At 43.1% G+C, this 18,013-nt stretch overlaps 2 protein-coding genes across 3 annotated transcripts; one reads left to right on the top strand and one right to left on the bottom strand.

Moving 5' to 3' along the window:
* Positions 1 to 2,287: 2,287 nt before the first annotated feature.
* Positions 2,288 to 4,825, bottom strand: LOC103702262. Of its 2 annotated transcripts, none has more exons than XM_008784597.4 (5): positions 4,692 to 4,825; positions 4,523 to 4,591; positions 4,211 to 4,426; positions 3,897 to 4,115; positions 2,288 to 2,836 (listed from the first exon to the last, which is right to left on the bottom strand). In XM_008784597.4, exons 2-5 carry the CDS (start codon positions 4,523 to 4,525, stop codon positions 2,564 to 2,566), a joined length of 711 nt encoding a protein of 236 aa, XP_008782819.1. In that variant the 5' UTR covers positions 4,526 to 4,591; positions 4,692 to 4,825; the 3' UTR covers positions 2,288 to 2,563. The 2 variants fall into 2 exon arrangements, with proteins under 2 accessions (XP_008782819.1, XP_038983934.1); XM_039128006.1 differs by having other exon boundaries at positions 4,674 to 4,809.
* Positions 4,826 to 8,837: 4,012 nt separating this feature from the next.
* On the top strand, positions 8,838 to 10,378 carry LOC120111305 (ribosome biogenesis protein NOP53-like). The gene is made up of 5 exons (XM_039128002.1): positions 8,838 to 8,960; positions 9,036 to 9,081; positions 9,176 to 9,201; positions 9,912 to 9,992; positions 10,157 to 10,378. Exons 1-5 carry the CDS (start codon positions 8,841 to 8,843, stop codon positions 10,361 to 10,363), a joined length of 480 nt encoding a protein of 159 aa, XP_038983930.1. The 5' UTR covers positions 8,838 to 8,840; the 3' UTR covers positions 10,364 to 10,378.
* The last annotated feature ends 7,635 nt before the right edge of the window (positions 10,379 to 18,013 follow it).

Genomic DNA, 18,013 nt, shown 5'->3' with positions numbered 1-18,013 from the left:
AGGAGGGATAGCTAATGTTAATAGTATAAATATTTCTCTTTCTTAATTTCATCAAACATCTATCAATGGAAACGATAAGCTTGACCTTGATGTTCACAATATTCTTCCAATGGAGCAAAGGGGCGGAGCAGCTTCAGGCGGTGGTCCCTATCGTTTGGTGTCACGTCTCAACCTGATAGTCCGAGCCGAGCATATGATAGACAGCTGAACATTCATAGGGTTTACCCTCACGAGACATACAAGATCTGTCTTTTGATTCATACGCATTCATATCATTCCAAACTCAAGCAGTGACCAAAATATATAATCTAGTATATTTATTCAAAAGAAATAGTGCATAATTGCTAATAATAAAAAAAATTCATCAAATTATTTCAAGAATACTAATCAAATATTTTTCAAACCCTAAGCTCCTCGCTGCTTGATCCTAAGTTCCATCTGCTTAGCTGCATCAGCGAAAAATAGAAGAGAGAGAATGAAGTTCTTCATCCAGTAAATGACCAAAACCTCTAGTAAGATCAAGTATATTGTGCAAGAGATAAATTTTCAGTATGCATGATATTTTTATATATAAAAATATATCAATGAAGATATCATGCCTATCAATATAGATTTGAAGATATATAATATATTTGGTCGAAATAAATTTTTTAAATCAACCATGGACGGATCTTGTCGTGTCTCACAAGAGACTGCTTGCTGTTATGCAAGATTTTGAAAGGCCAGCTAACATTTGATGGATGTTGCCATTTAACCGAATGCCATATAAATGTTATTCTTCGTTCTGATAAAAGTAATGATCATTATTTATACAGTCTAATGTTTGGCTGTTTTTTTTTTTTTGGGAATCAAATAGCAACTAATATAACAGCTAAGGATACAGTGATATTGGTGCCGTTTCATTGTAATAATGGAGCCATTGTTCATATGATAATATATTATATAAATTTATATAAAAAATAATATCTAAAATTTTATTTTAATCCTTATTTAGGTTCGTATATGATTTTAAACAATAGTATGATAACCGATTAACAGTAACCATAAAAGTTCCGTCACCTCAACACATTATTGAGATAAGTAAAACAAAAAAAATGACAGTTATTTTTACTTATAATTTCTATTTCAATAGAATGATATTTTTATGAAATTTAAACTCTTTGCTTAAAGTTCTCCAAAAATAATTATATGGTCAAAGAATAATATTATTTATTTAACAAAAAGGGAAAGGAAAGATAGCACAGCCAGTTACGTTATTGGCCATTAGTTTTCCTCCATAAAACTATTATAACAATTATTGTTTCGGCAATTAACTTAATATTAAAGTCTAAAAACATACTTTTTGATTGGTCCTTATAACTGCTATAAGAATCAATAACAATTTTATTGAGGACATATTATAACGGGATGACATGTTATGTAAAAAATCCTAGTGTGAACAATAACAAGCTCAAACTACAACAATTATTCTCAATATAACAACCACTATTCCATTGTAATGTGATAGTAGCTACATATCATTACTCTTGAAATACTAGCAAGAAGCCTCTAAAACCATCATAATATTTTTATAATATAATGTTTTAAAAAGGTTATATCTAGCCATCCATTGTGCACTTGGTTTATGCATTCTCGAGCATCGAATTTGGAATCCAATTGCATTTCCACCAGGGTGTACAGCCAAGCTTATCAGATAGCCCAAATTATCAATTATATGTATCGAGTATGTCTTGAGTCTATGAGTTCTAGAAAATCAAGTCCGCATCAGTTCTAAAAAGTCAATTTATGATATCAGTGAAGCTTTTGTATTATTTCTACTTGTAGATGTGAATTAATATACCTTTTAGGTCGAGTTTAACCTGGAGAAATAAACTACAAACTTCCGAATTAAATCCTAATCATCCTCCTTGTGATGCGAAGGACCACTTTTATTGCCGGTGACAAGCCCCTAAAGGCAGAAGTCTTGAGTGAATTTTAGTGTCATAATTAATAAGAGATACGCCACTTATATTACACAACAATTAACTTTGAGAAGAGTAGCAGAAAAAGAAGCACACTTTTTTTTATATATATAAAGAAAAAAGGCATGCAACTAGATGATCAAATCCTTTTCTTTTCGGGAGAGAAGAAAGGATGGAATGCATGCCTACCAAGATGGAAATATCATGGTATGTTATAATGAAGATCTCATGTCTTCCATTTATTCACCCATCTTTACGTGTATAAAGATTAAAGGCTCTGCTACGAACGGTCAGAATAAAACAAATGCAAGAAATTTCAACACACCAAGATGCATGAACGTGAAAATGAGCAAGCATGGGTGGATATTACGTACAGACTTAACACAAATAGGCACCCCAGAAGAAGAAATAAATTACGACAAGATCTAAGGGCTCCTCAACCTCCTCTTATTTTCTCTTCCTCTAATGTATGCCATATATTAACAATATGGATGGTCATCTTCTTCCTTTCTCCTCCTTATATCAATGCACGTACACTGACTCCCTGACTCCTCTAAAGGAGTCACTTCTAAAGCTTCTTTTAGTCTCACTTTCTCTCTAAATCAAAAGGGAGCTCGGCGGGGTGTACCCTTACGCCTCGACGTCCGGTAGCTGATAGTAGGAGAGGTCGCGGGAGAAATGCTGGTGGTGGTCGTGGTGGACTTACCGCCCTCGTCGTCCGACCACCTCCAGCCGTCAATGGCCACGGCGGGCGACATCTTCGGGAACTTCGTTGGGGTCGACGACTCATCCGACTCGGAACCATGAAGCCAGTCTCGGCTGGTTTTGGGGCGTAGCGCAAAGGTGAGCCCCGGGTCTCTTTGCATGCCTCCCAGCTGCAGTAAAGAAACACGAGCCATGGATAAACTACCAAGTAGAAGCCACACTGTCTAAAAACTTTGTTGGAAAAAGAAAGAGAAAACTTTCTTCTTTGAGTGGGGAGAAAAAAAAAAGGACATGAACAGCCTTGTGAAAACATAATTGATTGAAGCTAAACCAGGAAGTCAGCCTTTAAGTTCTAAAAGTTGTAACCATTGCGAATAAATGCTCAAAAGTTTTTTTTTTTGAAGAAGAAGAAGAGCAGAAGCTGCTGGAAATACTGAAGTAATATCCATATTCTTTCAGCAAACCAACCCATTTCAAAATTTGTTTCTTTTTCTTAATAATTTGTATAACAATGTGAGAACCATTAAATAAGATTTACCTATGTCCAATGCATAATTACATAAATTCTAAAACTCAAGGAGATGGATCGGAATTAAATGGTTCATAGTAGTATCTGGTCTCATGTGAAAAGACGAGCAAATCCTACAAAAAAAAGGAAAATTGACCTATACTAATCATTTTATATCTTTAATGCAGAATTTCCTTGTCTTCCTTCACTCCTCCCAAATGTTCCTATATGACTTTTCATGATATACGTGCATGAGTCGAAACCATTCTATTAACAAACTTATCATAAATCAAGATGAATTTTTTTATATACAATCTCACAAAAGATTATAAAAATACTCTCTCATCTTAAACCGGAAAAATCCCATTAATTCATTGAGAATTTTAATCCGCAAATTATGACTAAGAATCCGACCGAACCCGACTACCGAAATGGCTCATATGGTCCAAAAATTGCGAACCGAGTCCACCACCCCTCCTCCATTAGGAACAGGGAGGTCTCCAGTTCAATTCTTGGGGAGGTCGTCCGTTTATCCTAAAAAGAACCAGAAAAGAGGAAAGGGAGAAGACTACGGTCCATCACTTGGAAGTTGGAAGCACCTCCCAAGGTTCAAATCCTTTTTTTTCTCTTGTTAAAAAAAAAAGCAAAAATAGATAAAAAACTAAAGGGAGACGAAATTTAAAGCAATCCAAGAGCCATCGCAGTGGCAGGCAGAGAGCCACCTTGCATCCGAGGGAGCAGAAGCGGAAGTTGTCGAGGAGGAGGCTCCGGCAGCAAATCTCACAGGTGTTGGTGACGCCCTTCCCCTGCCTCGGCTGCGGCCTCCCGTTCAAAAACACGATCTTGGCGCTGTTTATCACATACGTCTGGATGCATGATATATCTATGAACTTCGACACCTCCGACACCCTGATCACGTTGTGGTACGATGACCTCCGTATCTATTATAAATAAATAACAAATTAATAAAGGCATGATAGATAGATACGTATCTATTCCCGTTATATTCCTAAGGAAATAGCAAATGGAATAAAACCTGAAAGACACGGTGATTCTTATGGTGTTGATCCCGTAGACAACAAGAACAAAGTGCGCGTCCGACGCAGTCCAAGCAGTACATGTTGCACTCGCTCTTGTTGGAGTTGGCGTGGACGTCGCAGGGGACGAAGAAGCTCGTCCTCAGCATGGGCTTCAGCCATGGCGGAACCAATTCCTTGCTGCAGCTCCTGCCGAACTCGATCGTCGGACTCTCCTATCCACAACAAACAAGACCTCCCATCCATCCACCCATCCAAATCCAACAACAAAGCCAGCGATTACAACCAAAAAAAGATCATTGGAAGTTTACCATATAAAAGCTTTCCGCTTTGCTCTCACAAATCCAAACCTCTCTCGCCCTCCTCGACAGCCAGGAAAGCTGGGAATAAAACAGAGACAAACCCAAAAGATTATATATGTATATATTAAGAAAAAAGAACACTTTTTAGAGGAAGTCGTACGAGGTTTTTACTCGACACCTTTGGGACCGAACCGATGCAGATGGGAGGAGGAGGAGGGAGGGGAAGGGAACAGGGAGAGAGCCGAGGAGATAATTAATGGAGAGAGGAGAAGGGGGAAAGAGAGAATGAGCTATTGAGGATTCTAGAACACGAGAAAAATGGGTAAGGCGGCCTGGCTTTAAAGAAGAGATCCAAACCATAGATCTTCGGCGGCGATTTTTTTTGACGGAGGGATGTGGGTTGAGTTGTGCCAAGAGAATAGGCCTCATATCCCACTAATTCTTGGTCCAAGATGGGCCCAAATGATGACAAATCAATCCCATTCTTATATACATCAGATGCAAATTCATGTCCACTTTGGGTGTGACACCTTCTAATGAAATTTACTAGTTTGCTCATGCTCTGATTAGGATCTCCAAATAGTAGTTCACTTTTTTAGTTCATATATTAACTTGTCGGTGGCTTATTCTCCAAACAATACAATATTATATTACGAGAGAGATGTCATCAGGCTTTTCCACAATCTCTTGTTTTATTTTTAAGAAGGGAAGCACGATTTGCACCATAGATTTTTTTTATCGTATGCAGCGTCTTATTTAATAGCCATCCATCTCTATGATTGGATAGCATGACCGCCATCCAGAGCTGTACCAATCTCTATGATACAAAATGCGCACTAGATGATTCTGACTCACCAATATATTTTCTTTTATTAGTCAAACACGTTATTTGACTCACCAATATGTATCATACATGTAAAGAAGAAAAGCATTAATAAATTCTTTCAAATTCATTAAATAGATTATGATGTAATTAATTACAATTAGTTCACAAATTGATGATTAAAACTATTGTTATTGGTGTTGATACTAGTGTTTACAACCGTTGCTTATTCCATGCTTTTCTTTACATAAAATAATATATCATTTACATAAACAATTGATTCCATGGTTTTTTTTTGGCAAAGAACACTACAAAATAATTGATATCTCCCGGCGCTATATTTGATCTATACCGACGCTTTTAAGCGTCGGCGAGTTTCTCACCCACGCTCCCCAAAGCGTGGCTCCGACGTCGGGCAGGTGGGAGTGGACTACACAGACGCTTTAAAGCGTCGGCGAAGGTGGCCTATGCCGACGTTTTTAAGCGTCGTTAACTATTTTTCCTTAGCCGACGCTTTTAAGCGTCGTTAAAGGCGTGCCATTTTTTGCCGGTATTGTGCCGGTGGCTTTTGCCGACGCTTAAAAGCGTCGGCAAATGAATTTTTTTTTTAAAAAAAATTTATAAAAGTAATTTTTAATACCCTGTACATATTAAATTCTAACAAAACAAATACACTAAATCACATATATAACAAAATACACGTCACAAACAAGAACTTTGATTACATTCATATTATAATATTTGATTACATTGTACTTCAAAAACATTCTAAAAATATACATCTCAAATTCCTAAGTACACAATCTACGATATGTATCAAGGATCGACGGCATCATCTCTACGAGTAGATGAAGTATCATCAACCTACAAGAAAAAAAAATACTTTAGAAACTAAAAATACGAAAGTCATCACGCTCATACAAGAATACATTATGATTATATAATATATTCAAATATATTTAGTTATGTACCGGAGGAGCAAATCTCTGCAAAAAAGATGAAATATGGTCAAGCTGATCCTGCAAAGATTGTATCTTCAACTCTTGGCTCTGCTTCAACTCCGCCATATCAGTCATATGACTCTGCCTCATCTCCTCTATCCTTGTCTCATATGACTGCTTTATCTGTGCCATCTCTGTCTTCAAACTATAAACCTCTGCAGTGCTAGTACCTTGTCTGGCATCTTGGGTATATCGGCTCACTGCAGACAGCTGAGTGGGGGTAACTCCGATACCGTAACCCCTCACGCGACCATAACGTTCTGGGCCCATCAATTCTGCATAGACCTGAGCCTCGACGCGACTGGCCGCGTCGGATGATGACGACTCCCCGACGCGCTCTGAAATGAGATTTGTAGCTTTTTCCTATATCTCTCTCAAAAAAATAAACAGTCACATTAATAATTTAAAGGAAGTAAAATTAATAAAATAATTATGATCAAATAAAAAAATGAATACATACAACTATATCTCTCGACTCGTCCCGGACAAAGGTGCCATCTCGGTGAGTGTGGGTCATCTTATAAAACTCTACCTCACCAGGCTCCCTTCCATGCTCTACTATCTACACATACGGAAAGTATATGGGCAAAACTATATATCATGATACGTGCTATATGTTAGTAGAGTTTCAAATAGTTTCAAAAGAACTTACGAATTCATTTCTACGTCTCGCATAACTCTTCGAGCCTGAAGTATGAGGAACTGCTTGAGATGCTCGGGCAGCTCTACCAATATTAGAATATGTCTGCCAAAATAAAAGCACACAGTATAATATGATTCAATGTATATATTTGCAATCTATATTAGTAATAAAGATAATAGAAGATATTGAAACAATATACATGACCTGTCCTCTTTCAGAAAACCAGTAGTGAACAAGCTCCCTCTACTGCTGAGGGTATACATCAGGAGGAGTCACACGAGCAACCTCCTCCTCTGTCATACCCTCGCGCTTGAAGTCCGTCTTCAATTTTGCTTTATATTCTTTCCATTTGCGGTTGAGGCACTTTAGCACCCAATCATGGCTCTCTGGAGGGAGTACAAACTTACCCTACAACAAGGTACAGAATGTTATAATAATATTAAACCTCTAAAATAAAATTATGGTACAAAGCAAATTAACATACAGAAGGTGTCGAATTAAAAAGAATAAATTCAATTCATTACCTCTATAAGTTTAAGAAGCTCAACCTTATACGAAGGAAGCATGTCATTCCATTTCGTATAGTTGAGCGGACACAGCTGACCCTTGCGTGCAACCGATCCTAAAAAGCTTGATAGTAGACTTCCAGCTCTATTGATGGGCTGCCCCAATTCGTTGCATCGGATGATGATCTTCTCACCCGGAGGAAGCTTCCACACATCCTTTGCTTGAGTGGGTCCCCGTCTCGTCCTCACCGTCCCTTGTCCATCTATTAAAATTAAATAAAATATGTCTTAAAAAGTTGAAGACAAATATGAACATAAAATATGAAATATTTTATTGAATTACCCTGGATCCGGAGCTCATCCTCCAGGCAATCAGCAGGAGGCTCGCGCTGAGATCCTGACTCGTGCTGCTGATGCTCACATGGCTGCTGGGACTGTAGGGACTGATCAGAAGTAGATCCCACCTGAGAATGCTGGAACTCCACATCTCTAAATCGTCTCCCTCGGGGCATATTGTTACCTGGTATGCACAAAAAAGAATCAATATTTGGTTAAATGATAAATTTATACTAAATAAAGTTCCATTGCCATGGAGGCATCATCATCTTGCTAGAAATTTTAATGCTTTCATGGTCGTAAACATATTACTGCATGGTTGTAAGACTTGAAAAGAATGACATCAACTTTTGGTTGTTAGACTTGAAAAGAATGAACCAAATTGGACACGACATGCTACATTATAGATGTTCTTTTTGCTCTGAAAGAGACCACCAAGCTCAATTAATTGACACCACAGTTGGAGAGCATACAGAAATGATATCTGTATTCAAGATGAAGGATATATGTAAATGCAAGTGGGCAACACATACTATGCTATTTTAATCTTTTTGTCATGCCACTGCTTCCACTTGTCTAATCCTTGGAAATGAACATTTCTTTTCTTTCTCAGGGCATATATCAGGCAGCTAAGGATTACTGAAAGCAAAGAATCTCTACATAAAAAACAAAGCGAAGAATCTCCGAAACATGGATTGATGTTATGTATGGGAGAATGACTCACCTGCAGATATGATACTGTTCTGTAAATTACTTAACTCAATTGTCCAGAAACATTTCTCTGTTTTTGATAAATAAAACTTTTGACTCTCTTCTATTTCTCGCCAACTTGTGTACTTGGTTATTGGATACAAATGTTCCAGCCAACTTGTTTGGCACATGCATTCTCTGTGTTTGTACAGGATTATGAGTCGTGCTTGATGTAATATCTATTGTAGATGAGAGATGCCTAATGGTACACTGCTAGTTTCTATTATAGAAGCGATCCTAGAAGCTTCATTGCACCTAACTCGTTTCTATGAGCTTGCTTCAGAGCAATCCCTTTGTGCAACCTGTACCATCTTCAACATTGAAAAAGTCAAAAAAGAAAAAGAAAGAAATTCTGAAAGAAAACACTGAAACACAAAATGCTTCAAAGGTATGCAATCTGTTAGAGAAGTTTTAGGTCTGGAAATTATCTTTTATATTTATTATCTGTTCTTGATATCTTCAGGGCGAGGATTCAGCTACCACAGTCCATGACATATGGAACGAAAAAGGTTCTTTCATGATTAATATGCCCAGCACTGCTTTATTATAATTACCTAATGTTGACTCCATTCTGATCTTTTTATCCCCCTTCAAACTTTGCAGGTGAAGTGCGTGCCAAGGCCAAAAAGGTGAGACAATCATATCTCATATTTATGATCTGATGACTCGTGAACAAATAAATTATTTAAACATTTAGTACTTCTGAGGAAGCCTAGAGTTACATGGCTGCTCGAAGCATGCAATTTCCATCTAGGAAGTCCTTAAAAAATACTACTGAAGTGAACTTAAACAACGTGAAGCTTTTCATGTGGTCTCTGTCTTCTTGCATGCCATGAGATGTTTTCCAACTAAAGGAAAGTAAAATTAAGATCTTGATTTACCTATTGTTGCATAGTGCACCTTGTCATACGTGGCATGCTTTGCCCAAGTGATGGCCATGATGATGACATTATACCTCCACTTTGTTCTTAGGCCATGCTAGGATGGCTACTGTATCCTATTTCCTTTGAAGGTGATGTTAAGTATATCACTAAAGTCAATCATAGCAACAGGGAGTACTGTGAAACGAAAGACATATAGCTCAATGGTCAGCACTATGGCGCCGAAAGCATCAACCCAACAGAAAATGCTGAAGAGCTGGATCCACCTGTTACATTCTTCCAATAATTGATTCACAAGCTACATTGAAAAAGTTTGAAACTAAAAATGAAAAAAGCACCTACAAGAGCCAGTTCATTTGCAAATTTCAATTATGACTCACAGACAGGTGCTTGGTGATATCTTGCTTTCTTCATGGGAAAGCAAGAATGCCTAATGGTACATTCTTGGGATTTGACAGAAGTCATCCACCTCTCTTATTCCGGCGGTTAAAGTGGAGCCACCAGGATGTTCATTCAATCCTCCATTTGAGGCTCATCAGGTATCTCGTGGACTTCCTAATGCGCTATAACATTCCAGTTATATGTAGCTCATCAAAGAGGCTGGTTAGAGGCTAGTTAGATAAGATAGTCTCATTTCTCTCAAGTTCTGTCCATGATATGAGGGTCAGTTGTTTTTTGTTTTGCTTTCTTGCTTTGGATATAGGATTCGTTGGCCCGAGCTGTTGCAGATGAGATGCAAAAAGTTTATAAAAAAGAATTGGGACCTCAACCAGTGCCACCTACAGTTCCTGGTGAAATAGTGGCTGAAGTAGATGTGAGTGTAGAAATTCCTCTCTCTCTCTCTCTTGCTTTTTTGTATAATTTGTATAGAATCTTGAAATTCTATACAAGCTTCAAACAATTTACTTAGCCTAGCTACTGGCTTGCCGCTGAACCTTTAATTCATAACAAATTTCTAAGGTAGGTAGCTCTTGGCTGAAACTATCTACCACAAAACCTAAATTGACAGAGAGAGCACGGAAGGAGACCTAATCATATTTTGTAAATTGTCCCGCAGTTTATGCCCATGGCGAATAAAGATCTGATCCTAAACAATAGGAAGAAGACTAAATGAACGTGACCACAGTTTAAACCCATGCTTCAAATCCTCAGACTTTAATATATTACATACCAGAGAGGAAAATCGCAAGGCTTAAAATAAATACATGGTTGAGGATACTAGGATCACTTACCTCAGACGACGGCGAGGTCGACGGTGGCCGAGTAGCTAGGGCTCGGGATGGAGGATTGATGTCGGCGCGCAGCTAGGGCATCGACCGAGAGAGGATGGGCAGCAGGAGGAGGAGGAGGAGGAGGACGAGCAGCAGCAGGAGGAGGAGGAGGAGGAGGAGGCTTACCTCAGAGGAGAAGGAGGAAGACGGCAGCGGGGAAGCACCGGCTCGCGATGGAGGTGGGAAGTCGGCGCGCGCACAAGTAGGGCATCGACCGAATTTTAGAGGGGGCTAGGCGAACGGAAGGAGGAAGACGGCAGCGGGGAAGCACCGGCTCTCGATGGAGGTGGGAAGTCGGCTCTCGATGGAGGAGAGGGGGCTGGGCGAAGGGTTGGAGGGTTTGATGTTTTCTAACGACGCTTTTATGCGTTGTCGTCTTTTAATCTTTTTCCGACGCTTTTAAGCGTCGTTGTATGTAAACCTTTCCCGACGCTAGAACAAAGCGTCGGCAAAGGCTGGAGCTGAGCCAACCTTTCCCGACGCTTTCCCCTAGCGTCGGGATAAAAGAGTCGGCAAAGCTCATATTTGTTGTAGTGGAACTACAACTTATTGTCTAGATAATCCCATCCTTCTGCTTGGTAACCAGGGATTGTGCATTGATTTCTTTGATGATGCGTCCCGAAAGATTTGGATACAAATAATTATAGCACCATGGATCTATGTTTTTCTTAAAAAATATAAATAATAAAGTATTTTCTATTTATTTGTTGAATTATTGAAATCGTTTACATTTTTTTTAGACTTTTTGTATTTTTTCGAGTTCTAAACTTTTGCTTTTGCTCCACCAACATCCCATCATCAATGCTGCTGTCACCATGTTTATGGTGCAACTTTTGCATTCTCTCTAGATCCGCACGATTTACTGACTGTTATTATTATATTACTTTTTAATTATTTTATTTCCTTTATATACTTCACAGTATAATAGAAAATGATAAATTAAAATTAAAACTAAAAATAAAAATATATCTTAAATAATTATCATTTTAAGTTTCTTGGAGTTGGGATTGAAGGCATGCACTAGCATATACGCCTCATTGTCATTCTTATTACCACTAGTTATCATTTACATGGTTGGAATTGTTCATATATAATAAAATATATATCATGACATTCTGATTTTATATTTTAAAGATCATTAAATCCTTGTATTGTTTTTTAAATGATAAATCAGACTTCTTCGCAAATAAAGAAATATTGGATGACACTACCATTGTCATTCCAAAAAAAAAAAAAAAAAATTTGATATTTGCGGTTAGAATGATATTCTGAGCTAGTTTTCAAACATCTAATTAATATTGACACATTCAAAGCACCAATTCCTCCGACCAACTTAGCATGACATGCGTGCCCATTCTCTCCGTGCAAAATGCCCTCTCCGTGGCATGGTGCAAGAGGATTATTATGACTTGTAGAAATTGATACAATAGATAGGGATGAATAGATTTTGAGTCACCAAGGCACTACTAGTCAGCTAAAGGAATCTTTTATGTGCACATAATTAATACCTAGAGCACTTTGCGTCTACAATTAATATTGTATTCTTGACACTGATATTAGATTTAAAACATGGTTTATGAACTAATTAATTGACTCGGTGGGGATACGGGTCGGATTCATGGTCCAAACTCCAAAGCTCCAGTTTTTGTGACAAGTGTCAAGGAAATCATGAGTAGGCTCGTCAGAAGCGGAAAGCGACACGATATCGAACTTTGTCTCGGGAAAAATGTGTCGGCAGAAGCCTGTTCAAGTTCTAACAGTAGCTCCGAACCAACGTATACCAGAACGAGCGCGCGCGGGGAGTCGTTTGATGACGCTATCTTCCCACACGCTCGCATGAGGACCGCACGGGATCCCGTACGTGTCAAGAGAAGAACAAAATTCGTGCGTGACAGTGGGTATGAGATTCTTTAGCTGGCACTTTGGGGACAAACACCCATCACTAGCTCCAAGCGTAGGTAGCTGGCACGTGGATGCAATTTAGATGGCAACCCGAAAGGAGACTCATGGAGCATCCTTAAATAACATCTAGTCCATCACGATCATCCAGCTTGTTGCTTGGCGCCGGGTGGGTGACGTGGTGGCACTGGAGAGCTCGGCAATCAGCTGCTCGGATTATACTGAGCCGCAACTTGAGGCAGATGGCTGCTGTCGAAATTCTAGTTCGACGGCCGCGCTTCGATCTAAAACAACAAAGATAGAAGTTCTCTTGTTGGAGTGTGTCCGATGAACAACTTTATAATACCTAAGTGAAGATGACGCTTATAGAATAGAAGGAGCTTCCCAGCAATCTACTAGGGCGCGAGCACTTACTTGGAATAAGAGAGCCTGTCGCTATGGAATTTGGGCACATGGATCAACTAGGATTGGTTGGCCTTCGCACGTACCAAATATCGGGTGCGAGTGTTTGGCACGCGGATCGCGCCCTGCCTGTTAAGTCAGCGTGATTTCAAAACTCATATGAGATGTCGACTAGGGTGTTGCCAATTGTGAGAAGCTTTTGAAATTCTGGCCATGCGCTTTTGGGCATACCAAATGGCTAGCTACTGATGGTTGTGCTGGCTTTGTGGCGAGTGTTGGTGGAAAAATGGACCACCCCACAAATGTAATTATAGCACCCAAATCCATCAGCAAGCTCGAGCTCATCCTAAGTGATGGAGCTCTTCCGCTCTCGAGCTCATCCTAAGTGATCGGGCTCTTCCGCTCTCGAGCTCATCCTAAGTGATCGGGCTCTTCCGCTCTCGAGCTTATAGACCAGAGAGCCGAGACCAGAGAGCCGAGACCAGAGGGCCGAGACCAGAAGGCCGAGACCAGAGAGCCGAGACCAGAAGGCCGAGACCAGAGAGCCGAGACCAGAAGGCCGAGACCAGAAGGCCGAGCACAGCAGGCCGAGCCCATGCCTTAGCCAAATATCCAATTTCCACCTAACCCTCTAAGGGACCTGACAACTCCACTATAACCTGCCACTATCTCCAAGCCATCAAGGCATAAGATCTTCGCAGGTATTCGGCACGACCTGCCATTAATGCACGAAACTCATCTCAAGTCTCCGATGCACTCAGTCATTTAATGAACACGGCCCAAGACGATCTCCGGATCACTGAACCATCAGAACGTATGGCTCTCCCTGACCGCCGGTTCATTCGGTAATAAATGCACTTACCATCCACGGACCCCAGGCCCCACCACAGCCGGCGGTTCAACCACTCCAACAGGTCCGATCGACCGTGACAACTCCCTGATTCCGGTCTCCCGTTCTCCATTACGCCATTAATGGGCCAAATCGTGCCCAATTATTACAAAACAGGACAAACCTCCTGTCACCTCCCAGGTAACAAAAATCCTCCTATAAAAGGAAACCTGGGGGGAAAAGGGAGAGAGGACCAAAAACAAGAGGAAAAACCCGGAGCTGGAGAGAACCCTCCTAGACCGGGGGAAAAAGGAAGAAAACAGCACAGACACAATTGAACACAATATTCTCTGTCTTCTCCACATACTCTCTTCCCTGCTCTCTCCACATACTGGCCCCCTCTGACTTAGGCATCGGAGGGCCGGCGCCGGGGAGCCCGGCCACCGGCTTTTTTGCAGGACAGGACAGGACTGGACGCACCACCCCTCTTCGGACGCTCCCACGCCCCACGGTGGAGGACGCAGCCGGCCAGCGCACCGCCGTCCGCCCCCTGTAGCAGCGGAGCTCCTCCTTCCCCGGCTTCGCGGCGGCCCCCGGGTCCAATTTCCAGCAACAGTTGGCGCTAGAGGAAGGGCCCGAGTTCGCTGCCATGAAGCTAAGAAGCAAAGGGGCTTCCAATGCCTCTCAATGTCCTCCACCTAGCCCGGAGCGTTCCGTCCGAAACTCATCACCTCCGACCGAGTCAGTTCATCAAGTTCGGCCGGAGTAGTTCGATGCCCTGGTACAACAGGTGCAGGCCCTGGCTACCGCTGTCCAAAGCCTGCAGCCCAGGGGCATCCCAACGGCACCGCCTCCTCCGGCTCCAGTTCAACCGGAGCCTCCCACAAGCGGACTTCACCTTCGAGGTCAGGACTCCCAAGTCCAGGCCTCCCTTTGGAGAGAGCACCCAGCCGGAGGCCACGGAGGCTGGCCACAGCCTTCGGAAGCTGAATCGGTTCCAGGACAACCTGCGCTCGAACAAACCGCTGCAGCGATCCTCCAGAACGATGAACTCGACCGGAAGGTCGAGAGGCTGGAACGTCAAATCCAGGCACTCCACGGGAGGAAGTCAGGACATAACGGCGACTTCGAGTTCAATACGAAGTCCCCCTTCTCCCAGCAAATTGATGACGAACCAGTCCCGCCGCGGTTCAAGATGCCCCAGGTGGAGCCTTACAACGGCAGGGCCGACCCCCTCGACCACCTGGAGAGTTATCGGGTCTTAATGGCCCTACAAGGAGCCTCGGAGGCCATGATGTGCAAAGCCTTTCCAGCAACGCTCCGAGGACCGGCCCGGCTTTGGTTCACCGGGCTGAAGCCGAGTACTGTCTTCTCCTTTGAGCAGCTCGGCAGGCAGTTTGCCAGTAATTTTGCCGCTAGCCAGCCCCAGCGGCGGACGTCGGACTCCCTCCTTGACATCAAACAAAAGGAGGGAGAGTCCTTCAAGGAGTACTTGGATCGGTTTACTGCCGCAACATGGGAAGTCCGGGAGCTGGACCAGTCAATCGCCATGTCGGCACTAAAGACTGGAGCCCGGTCTTACAGGTTCCTCTTCTCTATCGAGAAGAACTTCCCTGCAGACCTCACCGAAATGTTGGCTCGAGCTCGCAAGTACGCCAAGGCTGAGGAAGCCATGGCCTCTCGGCGGGAGGAAGCCGAACAACCTGCCAAGATGCAGAAGAAGCACCAGGAGCACTCCCAACCAAGTAGCAGATTCCCCTGGCATGAGAAAGAGCCTCCTTGGCCCAAGAGCCTAGCTCGCCCGGGGTCTCCCCTCCAAAAATTTCAGACGTACACTCCTCTCACATCCACCCGAGCAGAAATCCTCATGGAGATTGAGGGTCGGGGCTACCTCCGACCTCCATTGAGAATGCGTCCGACAGAGTCGCGGAAGCACTCGAAAAAGTACTGCCGCTTCCACCGAGATCGCGGCCATGATACGGAGGATTGCTACGAGCTTCGTGATGAGATCGAGGCACTTGTCCGCCGAGGTCGGTTGAGTTATTTTGTCCGTGATCATGCCTACAGGAGAGAGCCCGAGGAACAAAATCCAGTGCCGCATAAGGAGCAGAATGACAACTGACCTCTCACGGGCATCATCAATACCATCAGAGGGCGGGCAACTAGAGGCACCAGAAGCTCCGAGCTCGGAAAAAAGAGCTTCCTCAAAGCATCCGTGCACTGTGAAAGTCACATCTCCTTTTCTGATGAAGACCAAAAGGGTGTTGAGCCCTCTTTATGACGACGCTGTAGCTATTTCCCTCATCATTGCAAGGCTTTAAAAAAAAGGATTTTAGTACATAATGAAAGCTCGGCTGATGCCTTATTTTGTATGCCTTCCAAAGGATGAGCGCTCCTCTGGCTAGATTCATAGGAGATTCTACCCCAAGAAAGTACTATGAAGCTAAATGCTTTCATGGTCCAGAAGGCTGCCGAGCTCTGAAGGCCGCCGAGCTCAGCAAGCCGAGCACCAAAGGCCGCCGAGCTCAGAAGGCTGCCAAGCTCCGAAGCCCGAGCTCAGAAGCCCGAATGCAGAACACCTCCCCCAGAAAATCGAGCCAAAGAAAGCTAGTGCCAAGCTAAGTCCTAAGGGACTTCGAAGCTCGGAAGCCATCAAAATATCTCCAAAAGGTACAGGACGCCACTTTGGCTTCAAATAATTTCAATATTTTATCTATTTCCAGGTCGGAGAATCCAAAAAACGACCAAACGTCGCCCCGAATAGGGCGCACGATCGCTAAACGGACGAAGTCCGTCTCCTGTATGCGTCTCCAATGATGCTCTGGCTAAGCTCGGGACGCCCATTCGACGACACTTCGACGACATCCAACGCCATTCGACGCCATTCGACGACACTTCGACGCCATTCGACGCCATTCGACGCCATTTGACGACATCCAACGCCATTCGACGACACTTCGACACCATTCGACGACACTTCGACGACATCCAACGCCATTCGACGACACTTCGACGCCATTCGACGCCATTCGACGCCATTTGACGACATCCAACGCCATTCGACGACACTTCGACACCATTCGACGACATCCAACGCCATTCGACGCCATTCGACGACACTTCGACGCCATTCGACGCCATTCGACGACACTTCGACGCCTTTCAACGCCATTCGACACCTTTCAACGCCATTCGACGCCTCCTACGACAACACGCCCCGATCTGAGTGGGGGCACCCTGCTGAGTCGACCACAACCCAAAGAATGCCGCTGAGTCGACCTGAAGCACTTAACTCCAACTGCATGAGAGGTACCCATTTACTTAATGTTTCTGCATTAATGTCTCTACATTGTCTATCCTATTCTTGGATTTCTCTGCCGACGTCCCCAAAAAACGGAGTCCGAGCAGAGAAGCGTCTTCAGTCGCTTCGGCGTAAGGACGCACACGGTACAAGGTACCCATTCATTTAATGTCTTTACATTCTCATTTATCTTTACTTGGATTCTTCTCTGCCGACGTCCCCAAAGAACGGACTCTGAGCAGAAAAAGCGTCTTCAGTCGCCTTGGTGTAAGAACGCTCACAGCACCAGGACGATCGATGACTGAACTACTTCCTTCGCCCGAGCCAAAAAGCAGCTCGGACTCGGAAGTCGGGGGGTAGTGTTGGTGGAAAAATGGACCACCCCACAAATGTAATTATAGCACCCAAATCCATCAGCAAGCTCGAGCTCATCCTAAGTGATGGAGCTCTTCCGCTCTCGAGCTCATCCTAAGTGATCGGGCTCTTCCGCTCTCGAGCTCATCCTAAGTGATCGGGCTCTTCCGCTCTCGAGCTCATAGACCAGAGAGCCGAGACCAGAGGGCCGAGACCAGAAGGCCGAGACCAGAAGGCCGAGACCAGAGAGCCGAGACCAGAAGGCCGAGACCAGAAGGCCGAGCACAGCAGGCCGAGCCCATGCCTTAGCCAAATATCCAATTTCCACCTAACCCTCTAAGGGACCTGACAACTCCACTATAACCTGCCACTATCTCCAAGCCATCAAGGCATAAGATCTTCGCAGGTATTCGGCACGACCTGCCATTAATGCACGAGACTCTCTCAAGTCTCCGATGCACTCAGTCATTTAATGAACACGGCCCAAGACGATCTCCGGATCAC

This window comes from Phoenix dactylifera, chromosome 7 (genome assembly GCF_009389715.1).
Source record: "Phoenix dactylifera cultivar Barhee BC4 chromosome 7, palm_55x_up_171113_PBpolish2nd_filt_p, whole genome shotgun sequence".
NCBI lineage: Eukaryota > Viridiplantae > Streptophyta > Magnoliopsida > Arecales > Arecaceae > Phoenix > Phoenix dactylifera.
The sequence above is the reverse complement of the archived record's forward strand: the minus strand, read 5'-3'. Positions and strand labels throughout refer to the sequence as shown.